We start from the raw sequence: 24,675 nt of genomic DNA on the forward strand, positions 1-24,675 counted from the left end.
ACAGTTCTAGAATACGACTCTTAGTGTTTTCTTAACCGATGTAGCTTTAAAAACTAAATTTTGTTCATCTTGTGGGGCAAAATGGATGAATCATGGAAGGTACTTGAAATTAAAAAGGCATAGACAAAAAACCACAACGAAAAAAAAAAAAAAATCTCATTATGTTTAATATACTACCTCTTGCAGTTGTTACATTAGAGCTCCTTGTTAAAGAGTTCGTCCAGAGAAGTACTGCTAGTGGCAACTATTTCAGCCGCCCAGCAGTAAAGTGAGCATTGCTGCGATCCCATTTTGCAAGGCGCGGGTGCTGGTGAAACTCCAGGCACTTGGGACTTTGCTATTTAAAGCTCTGAGTGGCACCTGCGACTGTTATGGATAGGCCTGTTGTTTACCACCAGGCGCACGACTTGTTCTTCCCGTCTCGTTATATCACAAAAAAATAGGACTGGAAAAGAATAAAATATAGTAAAAAAAAACCGTAACAGAGTCTACAAGAAAATAAAAATCATGCAAATGGAGGATTGTACGAAAAAATATTTGAATAGTAACTCCCCTGTTAATAATTAATAGGTTTTAATTAGTTTTTCACGCTCTTGTGATATTATTAAAAAAAAACAATATTATGTTACACTTAGGTGTTAAAGATGTTTGGTTTCGTGGTAACTTCTATAGAACCTCTGCTTTCACAAATAAATGAGTTACTAATTGTAACACTTATTTAGGTAAATTGCACCCAAATAAAGTTTAGGTGAAGTGGATCGTCGTTTGTTTATTACTACAACAATAACGGAGCTTCTATTTTCGAATAAAGCTTTCAATTTAGTTGATTTAAAACTTATTTAATTCTAAAAATATCGAAATTCGATACTTGTTTACAATAAAATCTGAATTTAGGTTCCTGTAACGTCCATTGTCTTAAAATTGTTTATTTGTAAAACAATATAATTATGTGATTACAAAAATCTTAGCAAAACACAAATTTTTATGAAAGTATCAATAAAATCTTGTATTAGGAGTTTCGGGTTTAATTAGTTAAAATGAAGTACATACTTTTCCTAAAACATTGAATTATGAGAGAATAAAACATTAAAGTGACACAATCGTATTTGCCAAATAAGCGCTACATAGTAATAACCAACACTGTAGCTTTTTCTTCAATACGAACTACTTACTCATTTGATACAGAAGAATGAAGGAAGAAGCAACAGCATGCACTGAAAATGCTCGTAGTCCGCTACGCATCTAGTCCGTCCCGGCTCGTAGCACATTGCTACGCGTCACAGTTTTATGACAACATCTTTGCTGTATAAGAGGCAGTAAAACTTATATCCAACATGTTGTTGAGTATAAATTTAAACGCATGTGTATACATTTGCATATTACTATTACCTACGTAGATCGTGTTTGGAGTATTGCTGCCACCTATGGGACAAATACCAACTCGCCACCTTAATTCTCTTGAAGTGTGCCAAGAGGCTTAAAGGTGACTCGGAGTTAGTAGAAGTGAAACTGCAGAGACTTGAATTTTGCCGTAAAGTTGCCTTCTCATCGGTACGGACGGACTTCATCGTCACTTATTTCCATCTGGTGAGATAGAAGTTAAAAAAAATCTTATTGTATTTTATTACTCGAAAACAATGATAATTGGAATTTTCATCATTCCATTTATTCCCACTTACGACTTGCTTTGGCATTAACAAGTTTGTGTGTCAACGTTATTTGCGTCGTCGCGACGTCGTTTCTTTATGAAGCTAGAGACGAATTGTAAACGAAGTTGTTTTCGCGAGTCGCAGATGACATTATAAAATTTGTGCTGAAAAACAAAAGGAGTTTGGTGTGACACGACAATGCGACGTCGCTTGTCGTTCACGATAAGTAATATATAAAATGGAGTAACGAAACTTTCCGACATTCGGGTATTTACATTGTATATGGGATAATCGCTCTTACCCCTCTCCCGGCCGACTAAGTGCTCGCACCGTGTCGCAATAGCATAATTCAAAGTCGTATTTATTACGTATTTGACTTTTTTATGTGTGATTGTAATCATCTACGAGCTCTATTTAGTGGAGGTACTTTACTTTATACACGAAAAGAACATCTCCCAGATATTTAACATAACGCAAACGCGTTCCCCCGGCCGCACGCCCGCGACACCTCGCGGATAAATATGTACATGAGATCGCAAATCGTAAACACATCGTCACATGATCGCGTCGACGACACGACGCCGGGCGGGTAACACGATGTCGAATGACGCTATCACACGCTGGATTATTATGTTAGCTATGAGCTTTGAACCGTCAAACGGTTATATTAATATTGCTGCTGGGTATAATACGATAATCAAGACAACTAAATCACAAAATAACAGTGATGTGTTGATCAAAATTTTACTGAATGGCTTAACAAACAGTCGAATATTTTGAATTTAATAAAAATTTTGGGTGTAATTTATTAAGTCGCGAGTGCGGCGCGACCCTGCCGCTTCTGACGTGTGGTTTTTACTACTGCTACTTAAGCAAAGTATTTATGTTGTGTATTGCCTGCGGCTATAAATAAAGGTCAATGCGAGTGCTTCATAATAGCTCTTCCCTTTGCCGTACTCTAGGTTTGTTTACTTCTCGTCGGCTTCTACGCGTTACAAGTATATGATACAGCTGCTGTCAACATCGTTTAATTGCTCTACCCAAACCAATCTCCAAGATCTTCAAGCCAAGCCGTTTTACGTTAAATATTGGTCTTCGGCGGTCTTTGGCCGGTCTCCGAATGAAGAATCGAAGAAAGGGGTTACTAGTTACATAGCATTTATGGGGTCGAGATGGACGCCACTCGACCAAATATCTTCACAGAGGCGGTGGAACTGATCTCGGGCCGGTAGCGTCATTCTTTCATCAAACATATAAACTGTTCAAAACATTTTGAACGTTATTTGAGGAATATGTAGGTATAAGAAATCGTTGTTTTCGCGTAAACCTTACTCAGCACAATTTGTTTAGTTCATGTATTTGTTTATGAGAGAGTATGGAGGCCTCCCCGCATTTCTCTAGGCACCCGCCGTGGCCCCGGCCCGGTTCGGGACTTTACAACTTTTTTATTGTTTATCCATGTTTCGTGCTACACAAATAGAGATTGTTAACTTGGTAATTAACACGAACGGTTGTTGCGGTATTAGACTTTAGAAGGTGTATAAAATTATAATTAAATCATGCTCTTTTAACAGAAATAAATGATTGACTGAAAGCATACGTCTTAAGCAGGGAAATCTCGGAAGTCAGAGGGGCAAGGTACTGAAAAATTCTTAACCGGTTGTTTCAAAGACCAAACGATAAATCAAAAAGCTTCAGTTGAATGTTAGTTGAAGCGCGACTGTTTAATTATTGTTTTATCGCCTGCGACACGACGAACCGCGAGTCGTAGCCTTTCCGCTAATGAGTATTGCATTTGCCGGCGAGTACACACTTATAAATTCCGTGGTGTTAAATACCTGATGTGCAAGGTAGGAGCAGTTTTCGTGATGGAGTGGTGTATTAAAAAATGTAGCAAAAGTATGTTCTTTATAACTTCGAGCTTGTTAATGGTCGAACAACAAAGAAAAAGCAAGAGGACAGTTGGGTTCGATTCCCAGGCCGGGACAAATATGTGTATGACCTACATTTGTTTCTCTCGTGAGTTTGGGTGTAATTTGTGGTTGTCTATGGACACACAGTCCATGGCACTCACGACACAGGGTTTTCCCTAGTGCGGGGCTATGAGTGTGTTGCGTTATTATTATTATTATTATTATATCTATTTTGTAGCGCAATTGAGGCCAGAGTGAATTTTATCTTCAAGGCGGTTCATCTGTTTATATTATACCCGTGATTGTAGTAACATTGATTACTTCTTGGATCACAAATGGAAAGTTTATTACTTAGACACGCTACTTACTTTTTGAATAGAAGCGCCGTCACATAGTCGGGTGTGTGTCCGAAGCAAATGATGTTTGTCGCCGCTGCGACTGGCGCCGTTCTTCCAGTCAATAGTTCCTGACGCCCACGTCAATGCGAATGAACATCCTTCCATCTTGCCCTTTACGAGTACCTACATACAACCAGTTCTCTACCCATATACGGAGGACATAGTAGGTACTACATAAATATAAAACGGGAGACGACCTGCGGCATCTGGTATTGTGAAACTCCATTAACGAATGGCGAAGTGTACAGGACCAAATGTCAGATCGTAAAGTCCTGCGAGCAATTTTGTTTGTATTGGAAACCGGAGTATGGAATTGACAGAAATCGACTTCGTTTATTTCAGTTTCCGAGGTGGATTCATTTAACTCGCAGCCATGTCTGGAGTCTCTGCTTCCGTATTAATCTTACCTATATCTGGGTCATGGTTTACCACGCTGTTGGTCCAACGCGGGTTGAACCAGAGCGAATGCAGTGGAACAGCATTAAACGCAACACGGCATCGATGTATAAATGTACAGGAAATAATAATAATGTGATAATCAACTTGTATTTAAAGTAAACATGCTTGCTAAATTAATTTTAAATATAACAGTGAGATGATGAGCTTTGAAAATGTTCAGAAGCTTTTTGTTGTAACGGCGTGATTTCCTACGCCGGCGATCTGTCGGTGCAAGTTGTTCTTGTTCGCAAATAGAACCTTAGCCGGGGCGAGGGATCGAGATATGGGCAGCGGTGGCTCTCTGTGTATTAGATTGCAGCTTTAGTGCGGCCCCAATCCCCTTAAAATAGGACTCTGAATATACATAAATCAGTGGACAAATATTTAAGCAGTTAATATGACCATTAATCGGTCGTCGGGAAGAGCTGTTATAGTGAACGGGACGCTCGGTTGCTCACTCGGGTTTATTACATTTGGCGTACACAGTAAACACAACAAACAGCAAACACTCGTAACACTGAAATGACAGTTCTCGCAATGTCATAATTAAACTGACAGTATTATACAAGTTGTCTTATCTAAAAAGTGTAAAAGTAAATGAAAGACATTCAAAAAGAGAGGCAGTTTATTAGAAATACAATGATTCGAGTAGACCTAGGCTGCTAAGGTAAATATGTATACCTAACGCGGCTACTTTTAACGCAATACCAAATGTTTATATTAAATAACGTGTTGTCCATTCCCTGACTTGACTTTGACAGGTGCTACCAAGCAGTAGCAACACCGTTCAATGCAGGGTCACGCAAACCAAAAAGGTGAACTCACCTTGACCAACTCACGTGTATTTATGAAGTACATAACAACCACGTTAACTTTTTATGATGGGCTCTGGACTTAAATAACCACCGAAATGCGTAATAATCGACTCGTGAAAGCTTTTTTCCTCTAAACAATATTTATTACATAGGATTCTAAGCAGAAACAATTAGATTAAGGGAAGTTTTTAAATGTACAGTCGCGGGGCATCAAGTTTTGACATTTTGAATTGTTCTTATCGAGTACGGCATAGACTTCTATAAAAACCTTCTTAAGTAGATACCTATACTACGTTGCTTATGTATGCGGGTATGTGTTATGTGTATAAATGTGCAGTCTGTGCGCGCTTGCGTGTGTGCGTTTTTGCGATATTAAATTATATTGTCTTGTGGTCAAAGGAAAAATATTGCTTACAGAAACTAACATGTGACCAATATTTGCTCCAAAAATTCTAATACCCCGCATTTTTTTGTGCGTCAAAAATGCGCTTAGTGATAGTTCACCCTTCGGTTTTTGTCGTATCTTAATGCTACAATATAATATCGAGTTCTTAGGTTTTCGCGATTGTTACAAATAGGAAATGAAACTATTTTTCCTGTGCTACAATATAATGTTAAACAAAAAGTAATTTTGACGTAATAATTTATGAAATTGGCTGCCAGCTTCGCGTGCTGCCGGGAGTACGAAGCGACAATCGCAATGAAGCCTTGAAAATATTGGTATAAGTGCCGCGCAAATAGCGCCCACGCTCTGTTAGCCTTTTAATATGTACGCCGTAGTTAAGATTTGGAAGTGCCTAAGTTTTACTTTTAACCTCTTCTATAAAAATGTTTTGTGTTTATTGTGTTTATTATAGTGTAAAAAGCGGTCACGTGTAGCTTGACGACCGCGGCACGTGCGTTGGGCGCTCAAGCCCAACGCTACTTTAATTCCAATAAACTCACAAACCTTATTAAATCGATGTTTATTTTATGAACACGCCCTAATAGAGCTTTCATTCGGAAGGGAGTCGGAAATATCAATACCCGCCTACGTTTCTGCAGCTTCCGGATACTGAGCGAGTGGTGATATTGGTATACTTAGTCCCGCAAAGCAATACTTGCCGTTTGAAAAAATTTGGCTATTCAACTGAAAGAGCTCTAACCGACCGGTACATTTTTGTGACCGCGAAGTTATCAATCAGTACATTCTAATTTTTTAATAAAAAACGTATTTAATACAGGTTAACTTTTTAACTTTTAGGTTTAACTGAACGGTTACCATACCGTACTGCTACGCAGAGGTCCCAGGTTCGATTCCCGGACCGGGAGAAATATTTGTATGGCCTACATTTATTTCTCTCGTGAGTTTGGGTGTAATTTTGTGGTTGTCTATGTGTGTGTCCATGGCACCCTCGACACAGGGTTTCCCTATTGCGGGGCTATGTTGAGAGTGTGCGTTATTATTATTACAGGTTGTTGTCTGTCCCTAGAGAGAGGCATCCATTGCGTATTTTAATTTGCTTCAGCTCACTCAAGGAGGCTTTACTTAAGACCTTTGCAATAACAAAGGAACTCTTGTTTAACTTCCCTTTGTATTTTGTCAAATTATGTTGTAATTCGCAAAAAACGGATTTGTCTAGTACTCATTAATAACAGAATTTAAAAGTAAAAAAATTATACTTGTATAATGTTAGGACGTGCCTGGGGATGCAAGAGTTGAGAAATTAAAATTTTTAACATGTACTGTTTTTGTATCCTTATAGCACCTATATTTAAAACCACAAAGTTTCGATGCTATCGTATGAATCTGGTTTTGTTAAAGCCCCAGAAGAAGGTATACATAATATATATCTTTAGGGGTCTACGCTAGTGTATATCGGTCGCATACTGGAGACTCCGAGACGACTAGGCTGTTCAACTATCTCTACAGCTCGGCGGAAACATTTCAACAAAGGTAATAAGTATATAAGGTAAAACACAACTAGTCTTTTTGAGGGACTTTAATGCCCATCACCAGGAATGATTGTTACCGTACCAAAAAACCCATAACGCTGGAAGAGAGGCGCGGGCATGTGCTCTGTGGCTAGACCTCACCCAGCTGGTGAGTTGAGCTACCCGGGTACCGGACGTTGACGACCACACAGCCCATTGCCTGGATCTTCTGCTGACAACCGATCCAGACTGTTATCAAGTATCGGTTTCGTCCCCACTAGGGATATCCGATCACTGTCTGGTGAAATTTGTATCTGTCTACTCCCCATCCGATCTCAGTACGAGAGGTACTAGGAGGATGGCGATACAAGTCAGCAGATTCGGATGCGATGCGGCATTTCTTTGCATCCTATCGCTGGCGGCAGCTGTGCTTCTCTTCTGACGATCCGACGTGCTACGCGTCTGTCGTCTCTGAGGTGATTATTCGCGCTATGGAATACTTTATTCCGTTCGAAGTCTCCTCCAGTGGCATTGCTCGCCCTTGGTTTAACACTGGAGTGTGCTTCTGCGAAAACGCTAAAGCAATCTGCGTACCAGTCTTGGGCTGATGCTGGAGATCGCAAAGCACCGGAAACTCTCCCTCTGAAGAAAGCATATAATAAAGCTGCTAGACCCTACAAAAAAGCGATACGGAAAGCTCGCTTCAGCCATATTAGTCGTATTGGAGCCAGGTTAGCTTCATACCCATCAAGCAGTAAATCATTCTCGTCACTCGCTAAATTGGTCGAAGCAAATTTCTGCAGGTCATCCCTTCCGCCTTTCTCATTATAGAGTTGACGGATGGCTCACACCGCTGCAGAGAAAGCAAATCTTTTTGTTTCTCTTTTTGCTTCCAACTTCCGTCTTGACGCTACTTTGCAAACACCACCTACACTACCTTGCTGTGACTCGGAAATGCCCGAGATCATTATCCGTCAAAAAGGGGTGTTGAAAACTTTACGCAAATTAGACGTCAACAAAGTCAGTGGCACTGACGGAATCCCAGCGATTGTCCGGCGGAACTGTGCACCCGAGTTGTCTCCGGTGTTGACTCGCCTGTATCGCCTCTCTATGAGTTCTGGACAAGTCCCGTAAACCTGGAAGGTTGCAAATGTACAGCCTGTACCTAAGAAAGGTAGTCATGCCGATCAATCTAATTATTGACCTATAGCAATTACCTCCATACTCTGTAAGACTATGGAGCGTGTATTGAATAGCCGTCTCCTTGAATACCTCGAAGATAACGATCTTCTCAGTGATCGACAACATGGTTTTTGCCGTGGTCAATCTACTGGAGATCTTCTTGCGTATGCCACACATTTATGGGGCGAGGCTGTCGAGAAACGCGGTGAATCGCTTGCCGTATCTCTCGACATATCAAAGGCCTTTGATAGGGCTTACATGATAGCCTGTTAAACAAGCTTCCAGCTTATGGATTTCCTGTTGGCTTTTGCACATGGCTAGGCGATTTTCTGAACGATAGTCCATCCGTGTAGTTGTAGATGGTTACTCGTCTGCTCCTCATGGTATAAATGCCTGCTGTGTACCTCAGGGATCTGTCCTCTCCGCCATTCTATTCTTGCTGCATATCAACGTTCTGCTGCTGATGCCCGGTTTCTTTGGGTACGCAGACGACAGCACAGTGGTAGAGCATTATGTGTAAGACGCTCGAGATAATAGCCAAGAGATCCGATGTAAACGTCAGGCGATGGTCACCCGGTTGAACCTGAGCCTGAAAGCGGCTTCCGACTGGGGAGATGCGAAGAGGGTCAGGTTTAATGCGGCTAAAACACAGGCGTGTCTTTTCACATCAAAACGGAGTTCCCTACACCTTACTCCGACTTTCCGAGATGTATCCGTGCCGATAAGGGAGCAGCACCTTGAGCTACTTGGTCTGGACTTATCGTCCAACCTCAACTTTGGGGATACATCGAGTGCTTGGTAAAAACTGCTGCCAGAAAACTAAGCATACTTTACAAGGTCATGCGGTACTTCACACATGAACTGCCTTTATATCTGTATTTATACAGTGCTTTACACAAGTTCGATCGTGTTGTTGTGTGTGAACTTTTCAATTTAGTTCTAACCTCACCGTTCCTTCTTCGGTCGACTTCTTATGTCGTTGATATTCCACGTATTCGCACTGAGTGCTTTGATTTCTCCTTTCTGATGCGTACGGCAAAGGAATGGAATATTCTACTGACATCTGTATTTCCCGAAAAGTACAATTTGGGGCCATTCAAGGCTAGAGTGAATAGGCATTTTTTAGGCAAACGCGTCCCATTGTCGGTCACATCGTCGCTTAACATCAGGTGAGATTGTGGCCAAGCGTGTGTATATTATATATTAAAAAAAGAAATAGGCCGTCGCAACGGAAGTCCGCAGCAATAAAAGCGACCCTTAGATAGATTGCTTGTCCACGATGTTTGTTTCATTCATGTTTCATTTGATTGAATACTGCACTACATACTCATTGATGTACAGAGTTAGTGTTTCTACGCAGCGTACACGTACCTACAGGGTAACAATGCGATGACACGTGTTGTGCGTTGTACACGGATGTTCAATTCATCATTTGTGTTTTGTGTTCGCTCGTATTTTATCAAAAATGCGACTGCATACGAGTCCCATCACGTTTCGTCGTGGTTTTGAAATGTTAATGGTCCACAAACAAGAATCATGCCAGTGCCGAATGCTATATATATATATAGCACAAACCCGTGTTTATTAATGAAATTATGGTAAGCAGTATAGCAGTATTATTTAAAAAAGGCTAAATAGAAAGAACACTTTGTCTATTGGCAGCATCCAATGAATTAAACGATAGATTTTTCTGTTCTTTGTTTTCTATTTGTGAAAAATTTACGAAGTTTAATCAAATATGGCATAATATCTTCTTTTAAGAAAAATTTAAAAAGTTTACTTATATTTATTGCTGCTTTAATGTTGTTATTGAGTCGATTGCAAACCATGACATGGCGAGCAAGCCACACAACGTTGAGACACATTTATGACCGAATAAAAGTCCGAAGGTTTAATTCGTCAAAAAAAAAACACACATATGAACCAGTAGTAGGTTAATAGATACTGACAGATAAGCTGTAGTTGTTTTCAATATGGAACCAAACCTTCGAACATTCAATTGGAATATCCTGATACCTCCCCAATACAGGGAAGGCATTAGATCGCGGACAACAAAGACAAAAGAAATAAAATGCATTTATTATATATTTTCCTGTTATTTTTCCGCAAAATTGTAGACGTTGAATGCGCTAATTAGTATGCAGGCAACGCCGCGCGCTGCGCCAGTTAATGTTCAACGCGTGGTTTCCTCCATGCAAATCTTCAAATGTGTATGTTAATTTAAGCAAATCAATACAGAGGATACAAAGCGATGGTAGCCTAGTGGAAGAACGGTTGCTTCTCAATAGTGACGTTCATGGTTCGAACCCTTGTACCCTTTATTAATTTGTATGCTGCGTACATCTATGAATGTTTTGTAGCAAAACATCGTAATAAAACTTGCGCTTGAAAGAAGCTTCGCTACATTTGCCGTACGTAGATGATGACGACGTACGAAGATGAACCCTCTCTTTAAAGGAGACCCGTGGTAAAAATACGCAAGTTCCAATTAGAATTGAAACGTTATAACTGCGTCAATCCTTTGTTGCTACCTGTACTTTTGGGAATTAATTGGTACTTTCATGTTACTGTTCACAATAATTTGGTGCGAGAATTAATAAATTACAATTAGTAATACAAAGATCGAACGCAAATAAAAATGTCTTGCATTCGACAGGACTCGAGCCTGCGTCTATGCCGACCGAGCTACAGATTTAGTTTAGGAGTAATTCACAAAAAATAAATTATATCGTTGAAGTAAAACATCGTCATAGTCATTACAATCAATATTAGAATTAACAAAAGGTTATTTTCCATATTGATCGTACATAGGCCAGCGCAAGTCAAACCTCAAGCCAAGTCTGCGCCTCCTAAGCCAAAGTTACATTCTAAAGGGCATAGGAAACGCGCTCCTGGCCCAAGGGCATGCCAAGGGTATGCCAAAGACGTAATAATCATCATCATTCAGTTCTTTAATTGTGTTGACCTTTGGATCGATATGTCATTAGTGAGCAAAGGTTGTGAAGGCCCTCAATAAGTCACCTTAGGAATAATAATAATAATAATAATTGATCTTCAGCCCTTGAGAGACACTAGGTTCTAAAATACGTACCCAAATAGTAATAGCATATTTTTGGTAGGTAGGTACACATTTGAATATATTCGTAAGCATAGTGGAGTATTATTATTGTTTATTCAGATTTTGAACACAAGGAATATTATAATAGGAAAAGCTAACAGATAACTCAGAGCTGGATAGGGAGGGGCATTGACGGTGAGGTGCAATGTGTTGGCTCGCAGGTTTGCGAATGAGGGCAAAGTAACTCTTTTTAAGGCCTACTGCCAGACACTGTGCACCTGCGGCCTGTGGGTTAATTATACGCAGAAATCCTTCAATACCCTGAAGGTCCATAATAACACTTTTAGAATGCTGTTGCGGCTGCCCCCGTTCTGTAGTGCGTCCGGCATGTTTGCGGAGGCGCGTACCGACGGTTTTGACGCAGTTGTACGGAAACGCATTTCGTCGACCATGAGCGGGATGCGTGGCAGCGGTGACAGCCTTCTGAACACCATATCGGAGGATATAGCGTGTCCGGTATTGTGCCATTTGATCAGAATTCATGTCACCAGCCCTTCTTGGTGATGATGAAGTCTAATTCCGCATACCTACTGTTAATCTCTATTATTTATTTTTAAGTATTTCTATTTTAATTATTTTATTAAGTGTAATTTACTAACATAGTCCTCAGTTTTTAATTGTTACTAACAAAGTGGATCAATGATCTTAAATGAATTATTATTATTGTTATTAAAAGCTACAACGCCTACTTTTTGTTACCTGACAGACATTATTATTAATCTGCAAAGTTCACACTCGTGTTCTTAATAGCCATAGATCGCGAGTATCGCCTCGCGAACTCGTAGGTACAACAAATAAAATGAATCGTGACGGAGGAAAATATCACGTCGAGGGAAACTGGCTGTCGGCCTGTGGCCACCTGTTGCTCGCTGTACCCGCGACGATCGGCGACGCCGCGGGCTGTCTGTGCGCTGGAAGAAATTACGGATTCCAATCAAGTCTTCATTGTCGAATTCTTAATCGAAGCAATCCCATGATTTAATTCATTACTTAAAATCGTTGCACCAACCATTGTGCTCGATAGGCTGGGATGGACACAAGTTACGTTATAATTTGAAACAGCACCTTGTTTATTTCAATTTTTTTCAGTATTGTTGATGACAAATATATTTCACGGTTCTTATGCTCCATTGTTTCGTGGAACTGATTGTGCGTAGCATTTCTTCCTCACGTCGAAGCTGCCAAATTGCATTGTACCTGTCGCTAATTAGGGAGTAATCCATTTTACTAACAACACGAACTTTTGGCAACGCCCGAGATACCTATCAATACTATCTTACCTGGCTTACTAAGCAATCGTCGTGACGACACGCCGACGCCGACGCGGGCTCGTCCGCAACAGGTGCCCAAGGGGAACAATCGCACATTAATCGTGCTTTTACTACGCTATGTCTAACTAATAAGCTGTTAGAGGGTTCTCCTGTCAACCGAGATAAAAAGCACATTCTCATTGTTATAATCCACAGGCGATTAGTAAGTTTCAAGCTTCGTGATCATTGCTTGAGTACATTTGATTGCGTAATCAACACACCGCCCTAAAATCTCACTTTCGCACTTATAATATTAATAACACTGTTACTTTACCAAATTTTACTTTCAACGTAACATTTTTTCGCCAAATTTTCCCGGATCGCATAGACAGTTCCCCGCACAGCTCATTCTCTATTCACGAGGCTAGATTGGAGCCTGACGGCTCTATGCTTAGAAACACATACGCGTGCAAGGGGCGCACTGTATGCCATTTGACACCACTGGCATATTCATAACACAGGGCGCCACGTTAATGTACTACTTTAGTCCGACCGCGGAAATTGTTGGTTGTGGCTTCTAAAACATTTTTCGTGATATTGTGAACATTTTGATACGAACAACTTGAATTTTTATTACAGTACATTATTTACAGTATGCCGGTCACTAAAACAGATTGTGGGATGATCACTTTCCCAATCGTCAGTGGCAGAATTCGTCGACAGCTAGTCATATCACGTACTCGTCTTATGTCCTCACAGATCGATCCGCGAACCTATCTTCCCCTCTCCGTCAGTCAGTCCCGACTCCCGATCATGAAAGAACATAGTTAGGTGGGACCATAGCACCTATTTTGGTACAGCTGGTTGAGGTCGTGAACATGATTGTACGTCATGCATCGGATTTAGGCAGCTGAATTGCCCAAATTTTGTTTTTCAAATAGTTATACTTTCATACATCTATTTATAATCTTCTGTTAGTTATCGAACAACTAGCTGTGCGTGCTTTGGTACTGTGCTACGAATTGCCACAGGTGCTACCATATCGCAGGGTGTAATTGGCTTATTTAGATTGGACCTTAGTGGACGTAGTGGGGTTAAATTGGCTAGTTCCCGGAGATAATTCGTTTCGCAGTTACGTCGTCGTCGCTGGTCACAGTAAGTGTGATCCAATACGGCAAATTAATCAGTTAATTGATACTTAAAGATGGCGTCGCTGTGTTTTGTCGACTATCGTTGCCCGTAGGTAGGGAAAATCGAATTTGCAAGTGAAAGAATAAGGTTTATAGTTCCACCTCTTAGTTATTCTGTGTCATAGATAACACAATCTCTTGCCATTTACATGCTGTCGAGAAGCTACAGGAAAAATGTCGTTGGTGATCTTGAACGAAATCACAGTAAAAAAAATGGATCAGAGGCATTATAAAAAAGTTTGCGAACGTTACAGTGGCTTAAAATCCATTATCCCGCATTGCAGTCCGCCTAGCCGTCCGCCGCGTGTTGCAGGATTATAAATATAGTCGCAGCGTGCAAACCATGCTGCAATCCTTCAATGCGCCCTGCGAGTCTCTGTACCTGGGCCACATGCAGGATATTGTGTGAGCAGTCTCCTTCCTGCGCGGCGGGCTGCCAAGCAGGTAGTGAATGGGTCGTTTTAGGCCGCGATCACATCCCGCATCAATTAGAGGGCCGGTGACGTCGCCGGGGATGTCGCGGGCGTTCGCGAGCGAGGAGTGCCGGTTGAGCTGTGTCCATCGAACTAATTTATTTGGGAAGGCAAAGGATAGAAGTTGTTTGTTTATTTAGGCACCATTATAATGAACTGATCCTGGCGCCAGGATTTCGGAACAGCTTTAGGGTCGAAGTTGTAACGTTGATTAAATACCTTTTTCAACCGAAATGACGTTGTTGAATTGCTCTTTCTGGTTTGATTGAATCGGTATCCTTAGTTCTATTTATGCCTAATAACAAAAAGGTCAGTTTTGTACGTTTATCGGAGAATCGAAAATTTCAATGTTGCGGCAACACGAAGGGGTGATGATTATCTGTCTAGTTTTTGAGTATTATGTTAAGTAGCAAATCATAATTAAGTTAAGAAACTAACATGAACTTGGGTTGTGGTGTGTACTGAGAATTAGGTGAGAAAAACGACAATGACAGAAGTGGAAATTGCGTTTGAACTTTCCGGAAACGTTTGGTATATTGAAGCTGTACTAAAAAGAGTCTGGGATGATCCTTATGACAGTTCATAAAAATGTACAAAGTAACCTTGAAACGACGTGCACTAATTTACCTATTTCTTAAATTATTTTGATAAGCCTCCTGTTTAAATGAATAGCTGTTGTTTAAGTAAATACTTATAAAAATTACTTATTATTAATAATTGGCGGAGGACAGATCGTTCTGGTATTCTTTGAGGGAGGCCTGTGTTCAGCAGTGGGCGTCTTTTGGCTGAAATGATGATGATGATGATTAATAATTACTTAACAAATAAGGTAAAAATAACACGAATTCAATGTTTATTTATGAGAAATTAGCGAATAACATTATTTTTCAAAAATTCATTAATTTTTACGACAAGGTGCAAAGGTTACTTCACTAGACTGCATTTACTAGAGATTTAATGAAAAAAATAAGTGTGTTCATTAAATATAAAGCATGAATTTTAATGATAGACATGTGTACTACTTTTTTGAAACGTACGAATTAATGATTTGATAAATGGTTTTAGAAATTTACTAAAATGTCAAGTGAAATTGCATTGGAATTATTGTTGTATGTTTTTCTAGTTACACATCGTTCACAACATGTAAGAAAAAATTAAACTGTAAAGAAGGCTTCAAAAATAAAAAAAAAACTTTAAAGAACGACTTCACTTCATCCCTATGACAAACGTGAAATGAAGTGTTACAGAGATAATACTAGTTTGTGTTTACTATAGAGATAAATAAGTAAATTTATAGAAAACTCTTTAGCGTTCAAAGTGAAAAAAGATCGTAAAGCTGTTCACGCGCACGCAATGTGTTATTTTGTTACGTAATTCAGCTGCGTTTTTATCACTATATTGATTCTTAAAAAAGTATGTGTACATATATTATAATTGTATTGATCAGAAAGTGGATAGAAAAATGGCTATTTACGGTAAAGTGCGACACAGGAATTAATGATTCGGGGGTATTGTATGGGAAGGAGCGCCACTCAGCAATAAGGCGTCCCTTTTATATTATTCATTTCTCTTTCGCCTTCGGCATTTGCACCAACGAGTGATTCTGTACCATTTCTTAGATAAAATGTCCGAGTCCCACGGTAGTTGTCTATTTTAAAAAACCTCTATTAGTAGGAAATTAAAACAAATCAATGAAAAAAATGTCAGTCGATTAATTTTTATTTTCAAAATAAACTTGTAGTGTTAGGTTGCAATCATGACCACGTCGTTTTTTGCATACTACATTGTATATTGTATCATACTCGAACAAATGTGGTTTTTGAAATGTATCACTTTTACAAACTGTTACATAGAATTCGTTATACCTTTTCACAACAAATTTAAGTATTATAGTTAAAGTTCTTATTGTTGAGAAATTTGAATTACAGATGACATGTTACTTTTATATCGGTCTTGCCAATTGATGTTTCTTAATGCCATAGACTGTATCGTAACTATAGGCTTTGCTTGTAGTCGGCCATCTGTTGTCATCTTTTCATATTATTGTTGATCATAGCCAATACCGCTTAAACAGCTATTCCTCGATGATGTTTGGCGGTTTTGGCGGGAAGAAATTTGTATAAATAAGCGCAGAATGTTTTGTATCGGGTCTTTTTCACTTTTGTACACTGACTGAAGAAATAAACCATCACAAGCAAATTACATTTTATTTCATAGTAGGTAATATGGCCGACTAGAGTTTTGAAAAACACTGCAATATTTTGAGGATTTTATTAGTGTTCTGCTAAAGGTACCGCTGTGTGTATTTCGTTACAATATGTTTAATCTTACAAACGCCATCGAAGAATGTTTCAATTTTTGTGTTAATAATTTTACACTACCTTATAATGATTTACGTCATTTTGAATGTTTATTGTTGTTTTTCTTTGCAACATAAGTAAATTTTTACGAGTAGGTATCGTGGGATCAAATTTACAGATGCATGGTTGGTTACAAGAACTTGCAAATAATAATACACAATTTCAATTCATTTCATCCCAAAACCAGCTTAGCCATTTCCTCACCGTATGATAGTGATAAAGTTTTAGCTCTTCAACAACATTGGATAATAACATTTCAAATAAAGGGTAAGCCTAGACCCAAGCTTAGTATCATCGAGATGCCAATTACTTTGTCGAGCGCAAAGGGAATTGGCATTTATTACACAAGCCGCAGCATATTTCAAGAACACCGAGTTGGTACCTATATAATGTTCATGTTCGCAAACAACTTTTGTTTCACAACTTTCGACATTCGCACATTTTGTTTTCAACATCTAATACAAACCTGAGCCATCTGTTCCATCAAGTTACGTATAAATTCACAAGTAGATAGTTATTCACGGTAGAAAGAACCCTGCATGAGAAAGCCTTCCATTATTTTGAAATACCAACGATTATGACCGCCGCAAAATGTCGCTCATAGATAATATTAGGATAAACAATTTAACAGCGGAAACAACACATCTTCAGTAACCATTGTTTCCGGGAGCTGTGCCGGTATTACCGGTAGCTTTCGCAGATCCGGCGAAACTTAGGGGCGGGCGGTCTCGCTGTTTTGCGTCCTTGTGTTATCTGCAGTATCATTAGCATGGCTCAGTGAATATTAATGCTATTTACATGTAGCAGATAGGTATTATCACCATCCCATGTGCTAAGGATTTATTAGCAGAATCAATTGCATATTACAGAGCGAACAAATGACAAACACATTTCGCAATTTATGTTGCAGGCCCTCGACTCCCATTACCTTGATTTGTCATGCAACGACGAAGGTAGAAAGAATAGGCGAAGAAGATATTGTCTTGCATTGACGTCATCGCCCTTCGCTCCTGCGGGGGAATTGACGCACGACTTGTTCGTCCTGTCACTTAGTACTGATTATAAAAAGATACACAACAACGTTCAGGTCGTGCTTATATGCTTATACACTTGAACAAGCTATACTCATACTTTTTTCCTTCTTTCCTTTTTTCTTGGTTTTACATTTACTCCCCGTATATCAATAAATAAAACACAAAACCTAAATATTAATATCAAAACGTGACTTCCATATACGTATTTCGCATATTTCTTTTTGAAGTACGATCATTCACAAAGATAGTTGATCAAATAACGTGAGCAGCAAGTAGGTACATTTTTTAAAGTCATGTTTTTCTCAGGCACAAATTTCAAGTTGGTTATATACTCTTTTCTCTCTCGCTTTTCTTTAAAGTGGCTTCCATATTCGTATTGCATATCGTTCCAAAACTCGATAAATTCATCTAATAAGCATGCGTAATCAAAACCAAGTGCAACTAATTGTGTTATAATTTTTTTCTATGTGCCAGGGATTTTCTTTTTTTTTATCAAAAAGTAAGAGCGCATATGACCTCCACCTTACCTGATGGAAACTGACGACGAGGTAATTTGTTGTCTGAATGAATGTTCTTGCGCATCTCGCTTAAAATCTTAAGTAATATCTTAGAGCGGCGTAGTTTTAAAAAGGACCTTCCTAATCATAGGGTTTCGGGCCGCACTAACGAGCTTGGCGGGTCGCAGGGTCAGTATAGACAAATGCTTGGGACGACAGCGTCCCTTACGTAACATAAACGTTTTAATGTCACATAACAACACTTGGTTGCCTAAATGGAGTTGGAATTATGTCAAATAATGGATATACCAGTAAGTGCAATCTGAAACGAGCTGTTCGCAAATTCGCTCGTGCGAAATGAACCGGCTGATTTAGAGCGGCTCCAGTGCTCTGCGGCGGCGAACCGCGATACGCCTCCCTAATTTATTGCCATTATCCGCCATTGTCCACGCCCCGCGCCGCGCAGCTGCCGCGCCGGCGGTTGTATGAAGACAAAGGACGCAGGTCCATGAAACGAACATTCCGGCCCATTGTGTAATTAACACAGCTTGTACTAAAATGATATCTTTTCGATATTACAGTTCGTGAAGGTTTGGTTTACGGCTCGTAGTAGTCTGCAACAACGAAAAGCACCATAGTAACCAGAAGAAACTATTTGTTCTACCGTAATGTTATGGCGCACATGCTTAGAGCCATCGCTTCTTCCGGAAAAGTTTTATTTGTCTCGTACGTTTCCTCGTTTGTGGAAGCCGGTATCAGTTGTGCAAGTTGCCTATCGTGTAGGTGTCTATTGTGTAAAGTACTTCTGTTGTACGAAGTACCCACGCAAACTACTTCTACCTTTCCAAATTATTTGTATTCTCCGGCTGCCTCCATCGATTGTGTGTGCTGCATCTGTCGTGCGAACCACTTATATTGTGCAAACTACTTCAATCGTAAAAGTAAATTCAAGTCCGTCCGTAAATCTTCGCTGCTTACCCGACTCGTTGCTCCTTCGGCGCTAGCCGCAAGCCAAAATTACAGCCCTTTGTCGTAAAGTTCTACAGTACTCAAATTACAAAGAATTTTATTCGCAACTCAGGCGTTACCCGTCTCTTAATATGCTAACTCGTCGCGTCACGAATCGTGTTCAATGTAGTGGTGCAGAGGCAGTGGCGCGACTGCCTCTGCGCTACTTCACTTCAGATACGATTACAGGCATCTGTTACAATCTTTTCATAATTAGCTCCAAGAAAAACAAACGAATTAAGTTAGTGTATGATTATGTTTTTAAAGAGATTTAAAATATCAATAAATTGTAATAATAATATATAAAATACCATTGTAAATTTATCGAAAACACAACATTTTTTCTATGTTAATATGATCTAATATTGTAAAATGTATTCTCCATCCGCGTTCAAGGCTGGTCTTCAAGTAATGGAGTGTGTGTGATGTGTGTTGATAATTTGTCGTTCATTGTTGGCCCCGTCGTTTGGTGCAGTTTCGTGTTTTTCTAAGTCTGCCTCCGTGGCCGAACGGTTACCATGCCGGACTGCCACCCAGAGGTCCCAGGTTCGATTCCCGGGCCGGGAGAAATATTTGTATGGCCTACATTTACTTCTCTCGTGCGTTTGGGTGTAGTTTGTGGTTGTCTATGTGTGTGTACATGGCACCGGCGACACAGGGTTTCCCTAGTGCGGGGCTATGTTAAGTATTTTACTCATAGCGTGGTTTGCTTATATCTATTTTAGACTCTCGCCTTTCTTAAGGCCTAAAAGACTAATTTTGAATTTTTATATGGGAGAGGCGGTATTTTTATTATTCTTATTATTCCTTGTATAATCAACACAGCACACAAGCATTTTATAATAATAACAATAATAATAGCATAAGGATTTGGAACTAAATACATATGTAGAAAGCGTGTGTGCTGTGCTGCCAAGGAAACCGCGACCCACTCAGCTTGTTGTCGTCTCACGGCAAGTGCTATGACGCTGAACGTCAGCGGATCAGGCTGGTCGGGCACACACGGAACTCCAATCCCGTTTTCAGAGTTACAAGGCGACACAACTGTTAAAAAGAGACCAGAACAATGCTCAGTACTGACGGTTGTAAATGATAATCGAATATAGAGGAATATATATATATTATTAGGTACAGAAGTGGAAACGACTTAGGAAAACAATAATACACTTAACTCAAGCTTTATATGATTTTTATTTACTTTTTATTTAACAATCAAGACATGAAACTAAAATAGTAACAATTGATGAAATCTAATTGATAAACATGTTTGCTATCTCAATCAATTAATTTCAAATAACAAGAGTTGAAGGAAAAATGGCTTGTAGGAGAAGTGGTCGCTGCCGGTCGGTGCTAAAGCATAGCACTTCTCGATGTTTATGCGCGAGCGCTGAGTGGCAGAAAGGTGAGCTTGTTTTTGTTTTTTTTTTGAAGGAGTGCGAGCGGGTAAAAAGTCAAAGCGTCAGAGATGGCTTTCAAACAAAAATTGTCGAGGATCCTGGTCAGGTTCTACCGGGATCAAAAATTTTCCAATTTGGCGAATCCAAGATGGCCGCTGTACGAGATTGAGTTTGCTGAATCTTTGCAACTATCGACGATGTACGGGTGGTGTCTTATGGGGTACTTAAAATACGACTTGATGCGATCGTACCAATACCCTGGTCTCTCCCACCAAATGTAACCTAACAAAACCAAATCCTGAAACAAAAACTACAACTAGCAAACAGTCACAAACCTTCCACAAAGACATCGCGGGCCGCTTAGCGGCCCAGTGCAACGCGCAACATACTACATGTGGGTACCTCGATTACTACTGACTGATGTAGACATTTAGGTAATTGTTCTCCCAAAAGGAATAGAAATTGTTCAAAATGATTTACAGGAATAGTGGCCAGAAGGGGGATCAGGTGGGACAGAGGCTGTTCGCTCAAGTATCGGAGATGGGCACATGATTCTCAAATAAAAGTTGTCAAGGATTTTTGTCAGGTTCTACTAGAACCGAAAGTGTTCTGATAATAATATGACGAATTCAAGATGGCCGCCATAGGAAATTGACTATTCTGAATCTTCGCAGCTGTCAAGGTATACGACTGGTTTGTTCTGAGATATTTAAGGATACAACTTGACGCGATCATACCAACTAACCCTACATATAACTAAACTGCATAAATCCCTCCCATCCAAACTCAACCAAAGAGGATTCTCTACTGAAATATGAAGTCTAACTCCCAACCTGTCACACAAGTCTCAAAGAAAGTCTTCGCGGGCCGCTTTAGCCCGGGGCGACGCGCGCCATCTAGTTATTATTCTTATATATTTAAGGCTACAAGTTCTTACTCACTGATAAAAATAGAACCCATACTTCCTGATATGGTGGAAAAAATATATTTATACCGTTGTACGCGAATAGATTCCAAAGCAAAGAATTAAATATGAGAAGACCTAAATGTGGAAAATATGAAACAGTGATCTACGGCCTACAAAATCTATTATATAAGGAGGGAATATTTGTGCACTTTTATGAGGTACACCCTGGTCAATTTCCGCCGGAAGTAAAAAATGTTCGAAATTCAAATGAATAAGATGGCCGCCATACAAATATCAAAGTCTCCTATCACGGAAACTATTAGAGATAGGTAGGCGGTGCTCGAAGGAATGTCATAGAGATTAATAATGGTCAACTGCCTGGGTTAAAAAAACAAGATGGCGAATTGAAAATGGCGGCCGAAGAAAAACTTGCTTCGATCCGGCTGAAAATTGGTATGCGGGGGTCTTTAGGAGTCCTTAACCATAATTTGGGGTCAAAAGTTTCTTTTCGCCATTTTTTAATATGTCTGTCATATAAGCGTTTTTTTCGTCAAAAGCGGCTGCCGAAATGTACTTGCTCTGATTCGGCTGAAAATTGTCATGCGGAGGCCTCTAGAAGTGTCAGGTAATAACTTGTGGTCAAAATTGGTTTTCCGTCATTTTCAAATATGGCCGCCATAGAAGCGTTCGTTGGCGGCAGAAAAAAATGCTCTGATCCCTTTGAAAATTGGCATGTGAGGATCTCTAGGGATGCTTGATAATAATTTGTGATCAAAAATGGTTTTACTCCATTTTTTAATATGGCCGCCATTCAACAAATAATAAAAATTAGCTCTAATTCAACTGAAAATCGATATGTGGGGATCTCTATAGGTGTTTGATAATAATTTGCGGCCGAAATTTATTTTTCGTCTTTTTCAATATGACTGCCATACAAACTTTTTTAGCGCCATATAAAAATTTGCTCTAATTCGATTGAAAGTTGACATGTCGGGGTTTCTATGAGTGTTTAATAATAATTAGCGGTCAAAATTTATTTTTCGCCATTTTGAAATATTGCTGCCGTACAAACATTTTTGGCGGTAGATAAATATTTTTCGATATAGCCGTATTTGTTTATGTAAATGGCTATTGAAAAAATTTTCTTTGCTAGGACTGAAAATTGGCACGAAAATATTTCTAAGATTGTTTGATAATAATTAGTGGTCAAAATATATTTTTTCAATTTTTAAATATTGCCGCCATTAAAAAGCTATTTCAATTTTTTTCAAACAAAGCCATTAGTGCCGAAGACCGAGGTCCGCGGAGGGCGAAGCCCGACGCTTCCGCACGCCATCAAATGGAGATAATATACGGAGACGTAATAGATTACGAGTACAAGATCTCACAATTGAAAAATGTAAAGCATGCTTCCCGATGTAGTGGAAATGAGATACTTGTTATGGCGTTGTTGTATCTCAACCGTCTCTATGTTAGATTTCATTTTCTTGAAAGCTATGCCAAAGGAAGTATTTAGGGGGAATAATGCCAAACTACTGCCGAATTTCCATTTAGGTACTATGAATACCAAATCAACGATAACCCAGAATAGTCAGATCAAAACCAACTTAGAAATGTTCGTTTCTTAAATTGGCATAAATCGGGAATCGACCTCCTCATCAAGCGTCCATAGTACTAACTGCTGTGTCACCGAAGAGCATGAGCACGCCCCGTAAACTGAAACCGACCACGCGTAGCAGGCTGAGCCCGACCCCATCGTAGGTGGGGTACAGGGCTCGTACTCTATATAGCTCGATTACCACTGTCTGACTGATTGACCCAGTCATTTAGATAATTGTTCTCCCAGAAGGAGTCGCGGTGGGTCAACATGATGTACGGGAGTCGTGGTCGGATCGGTCCGGTGATTGCCAGAAAAACCCGAAACCTTCGAAAAATGAACTGCGTCAGGTGGGACCCCGGCTGCTCTGCTAAAGTATAACACCTACCGTCAGGGTTGTCAAACTAAAAATGGCCGCCATCTTGATCAGTTTCTACCGGAAGTGAAAAAAATTCGAAATTCGAAAAAACAAGATGGCCGCAAACAACAAAGTCTAGAGCCTTATAGCTCGGCGAGTGTCGAAGATAGGCGGGAAGTGCTCGACCAAATGTCGTAGAGGGCGGCGGGGGCCAACTGTCGGTGATAAATTTTTTCCAAGATGGCCGACTTAAAATGGGGGCCCAAAAAAAAGTGGTCCGATCCGGCTGACATTTGGCATGCGGCCGTGTATGGGGACCCACAATAGGAATATGTGGTCGAAATTTTGGATTCCGCCATTTTCCAAGATGGCCGCCATACATGTGAATTTTCTGCCCTTTGGCGTCATATTTCTCCCAGAAGGAGTGCGGGTGCGTAAAAATGATGTAAGGGAAGTATGGTCGGATAAGTTAGTGGAGTATCAAAAGGTACCGTAATCTTCGGAAAGTGCTCCGCATTATGTAGGACCCCAGCTGCTCGGCCACAGTATTGGTCTTGGTCCCGAGGTCTCCAAACAATTGTTGATCTACACCCTGGGCAGTTTTTACAAGCGATAAAAAATATTCGAAATTCGAAAAACAAAATGGCCGATATGAATTTTGGGGGACTATATCTCCGAAACTATTAGAGATAGGTAAATTATGTACAAACGAATATAAGAGAGGATGATAGCAACCACACGGCTGCCAAATTTATTTTTTCAAAATGGCCAGTTCAAGATGGCGGTCCAAAAAAATGACCGATCGTGCTGAAATTTGGCACGTGGTCGTGTATAAGGCCCCATAATAGGAATTTGTGTCTGTGATTTTTCGATTCCGCCGTTTTCCAATATTGTCGCCTTACATTTTCCACCGTCCAACATCATTGTCTCCTAAAACGAATCGAGTAAGTAAGTAAGTTAAATAAATGTACAAGGATTGTGTTTGACTGGGAATACTGAATACCAAAAAATCCAAAACCTTCAAGAAGTGGTCTGCATCAGATAGGACACCAGCTGCCCGGGGAAAGCGTTAGAGATGGGTGTATGGCTTCCAAATAAAATTGTCAAGGACCCTGATCAGGTTCTACCAGAACCAAAATTTTTCTAATATGGCGAATCCAAGATGGCCGTCATAAAA

At 39.9% G+C, this 24,675-nt stretch overlaps 1 protein-coding gene across 1 annotated transcript in view; it reads right to left on the reverse strand.

The window, feature by feature from the left end:
- The window catches only part of LOC113229013, a 44,511-nt gene that overhangs the window by 11,672 nt on the left and 8,164 nt on the right, over nt 1-24,675 (reverse strand). The window contains exon 7 of the mRNA XM_026462484.1: nt 14,250-14,419. Within this exon, the coding sequence (XP_026318269.1) occupies nt 14,250-14,419 (170 nt within the window). The remainder of the gene's footprint in view (nt 1-14,249; nt 14,420-24,675) is intronic.

This window comes from Hyposmocoma kahamanoa, unplaced genomic scaffold (genome assembly GCF_003589595.1).
Source record: "Hyposmocoma kahamanoa isolate Upper Pololo Valley unplaced genomic scaffold, ASM358959v1 270, whole genome shotgun sequence".
NCBI classification, from domain to species: domain Eukaryota; kingdom Metazoa; phylum Arthropoda; class Insecta; order Lepidoptera; family Cosmopterigidae; genus Hyposmocoma; species Hyposmocoma kahamanoa.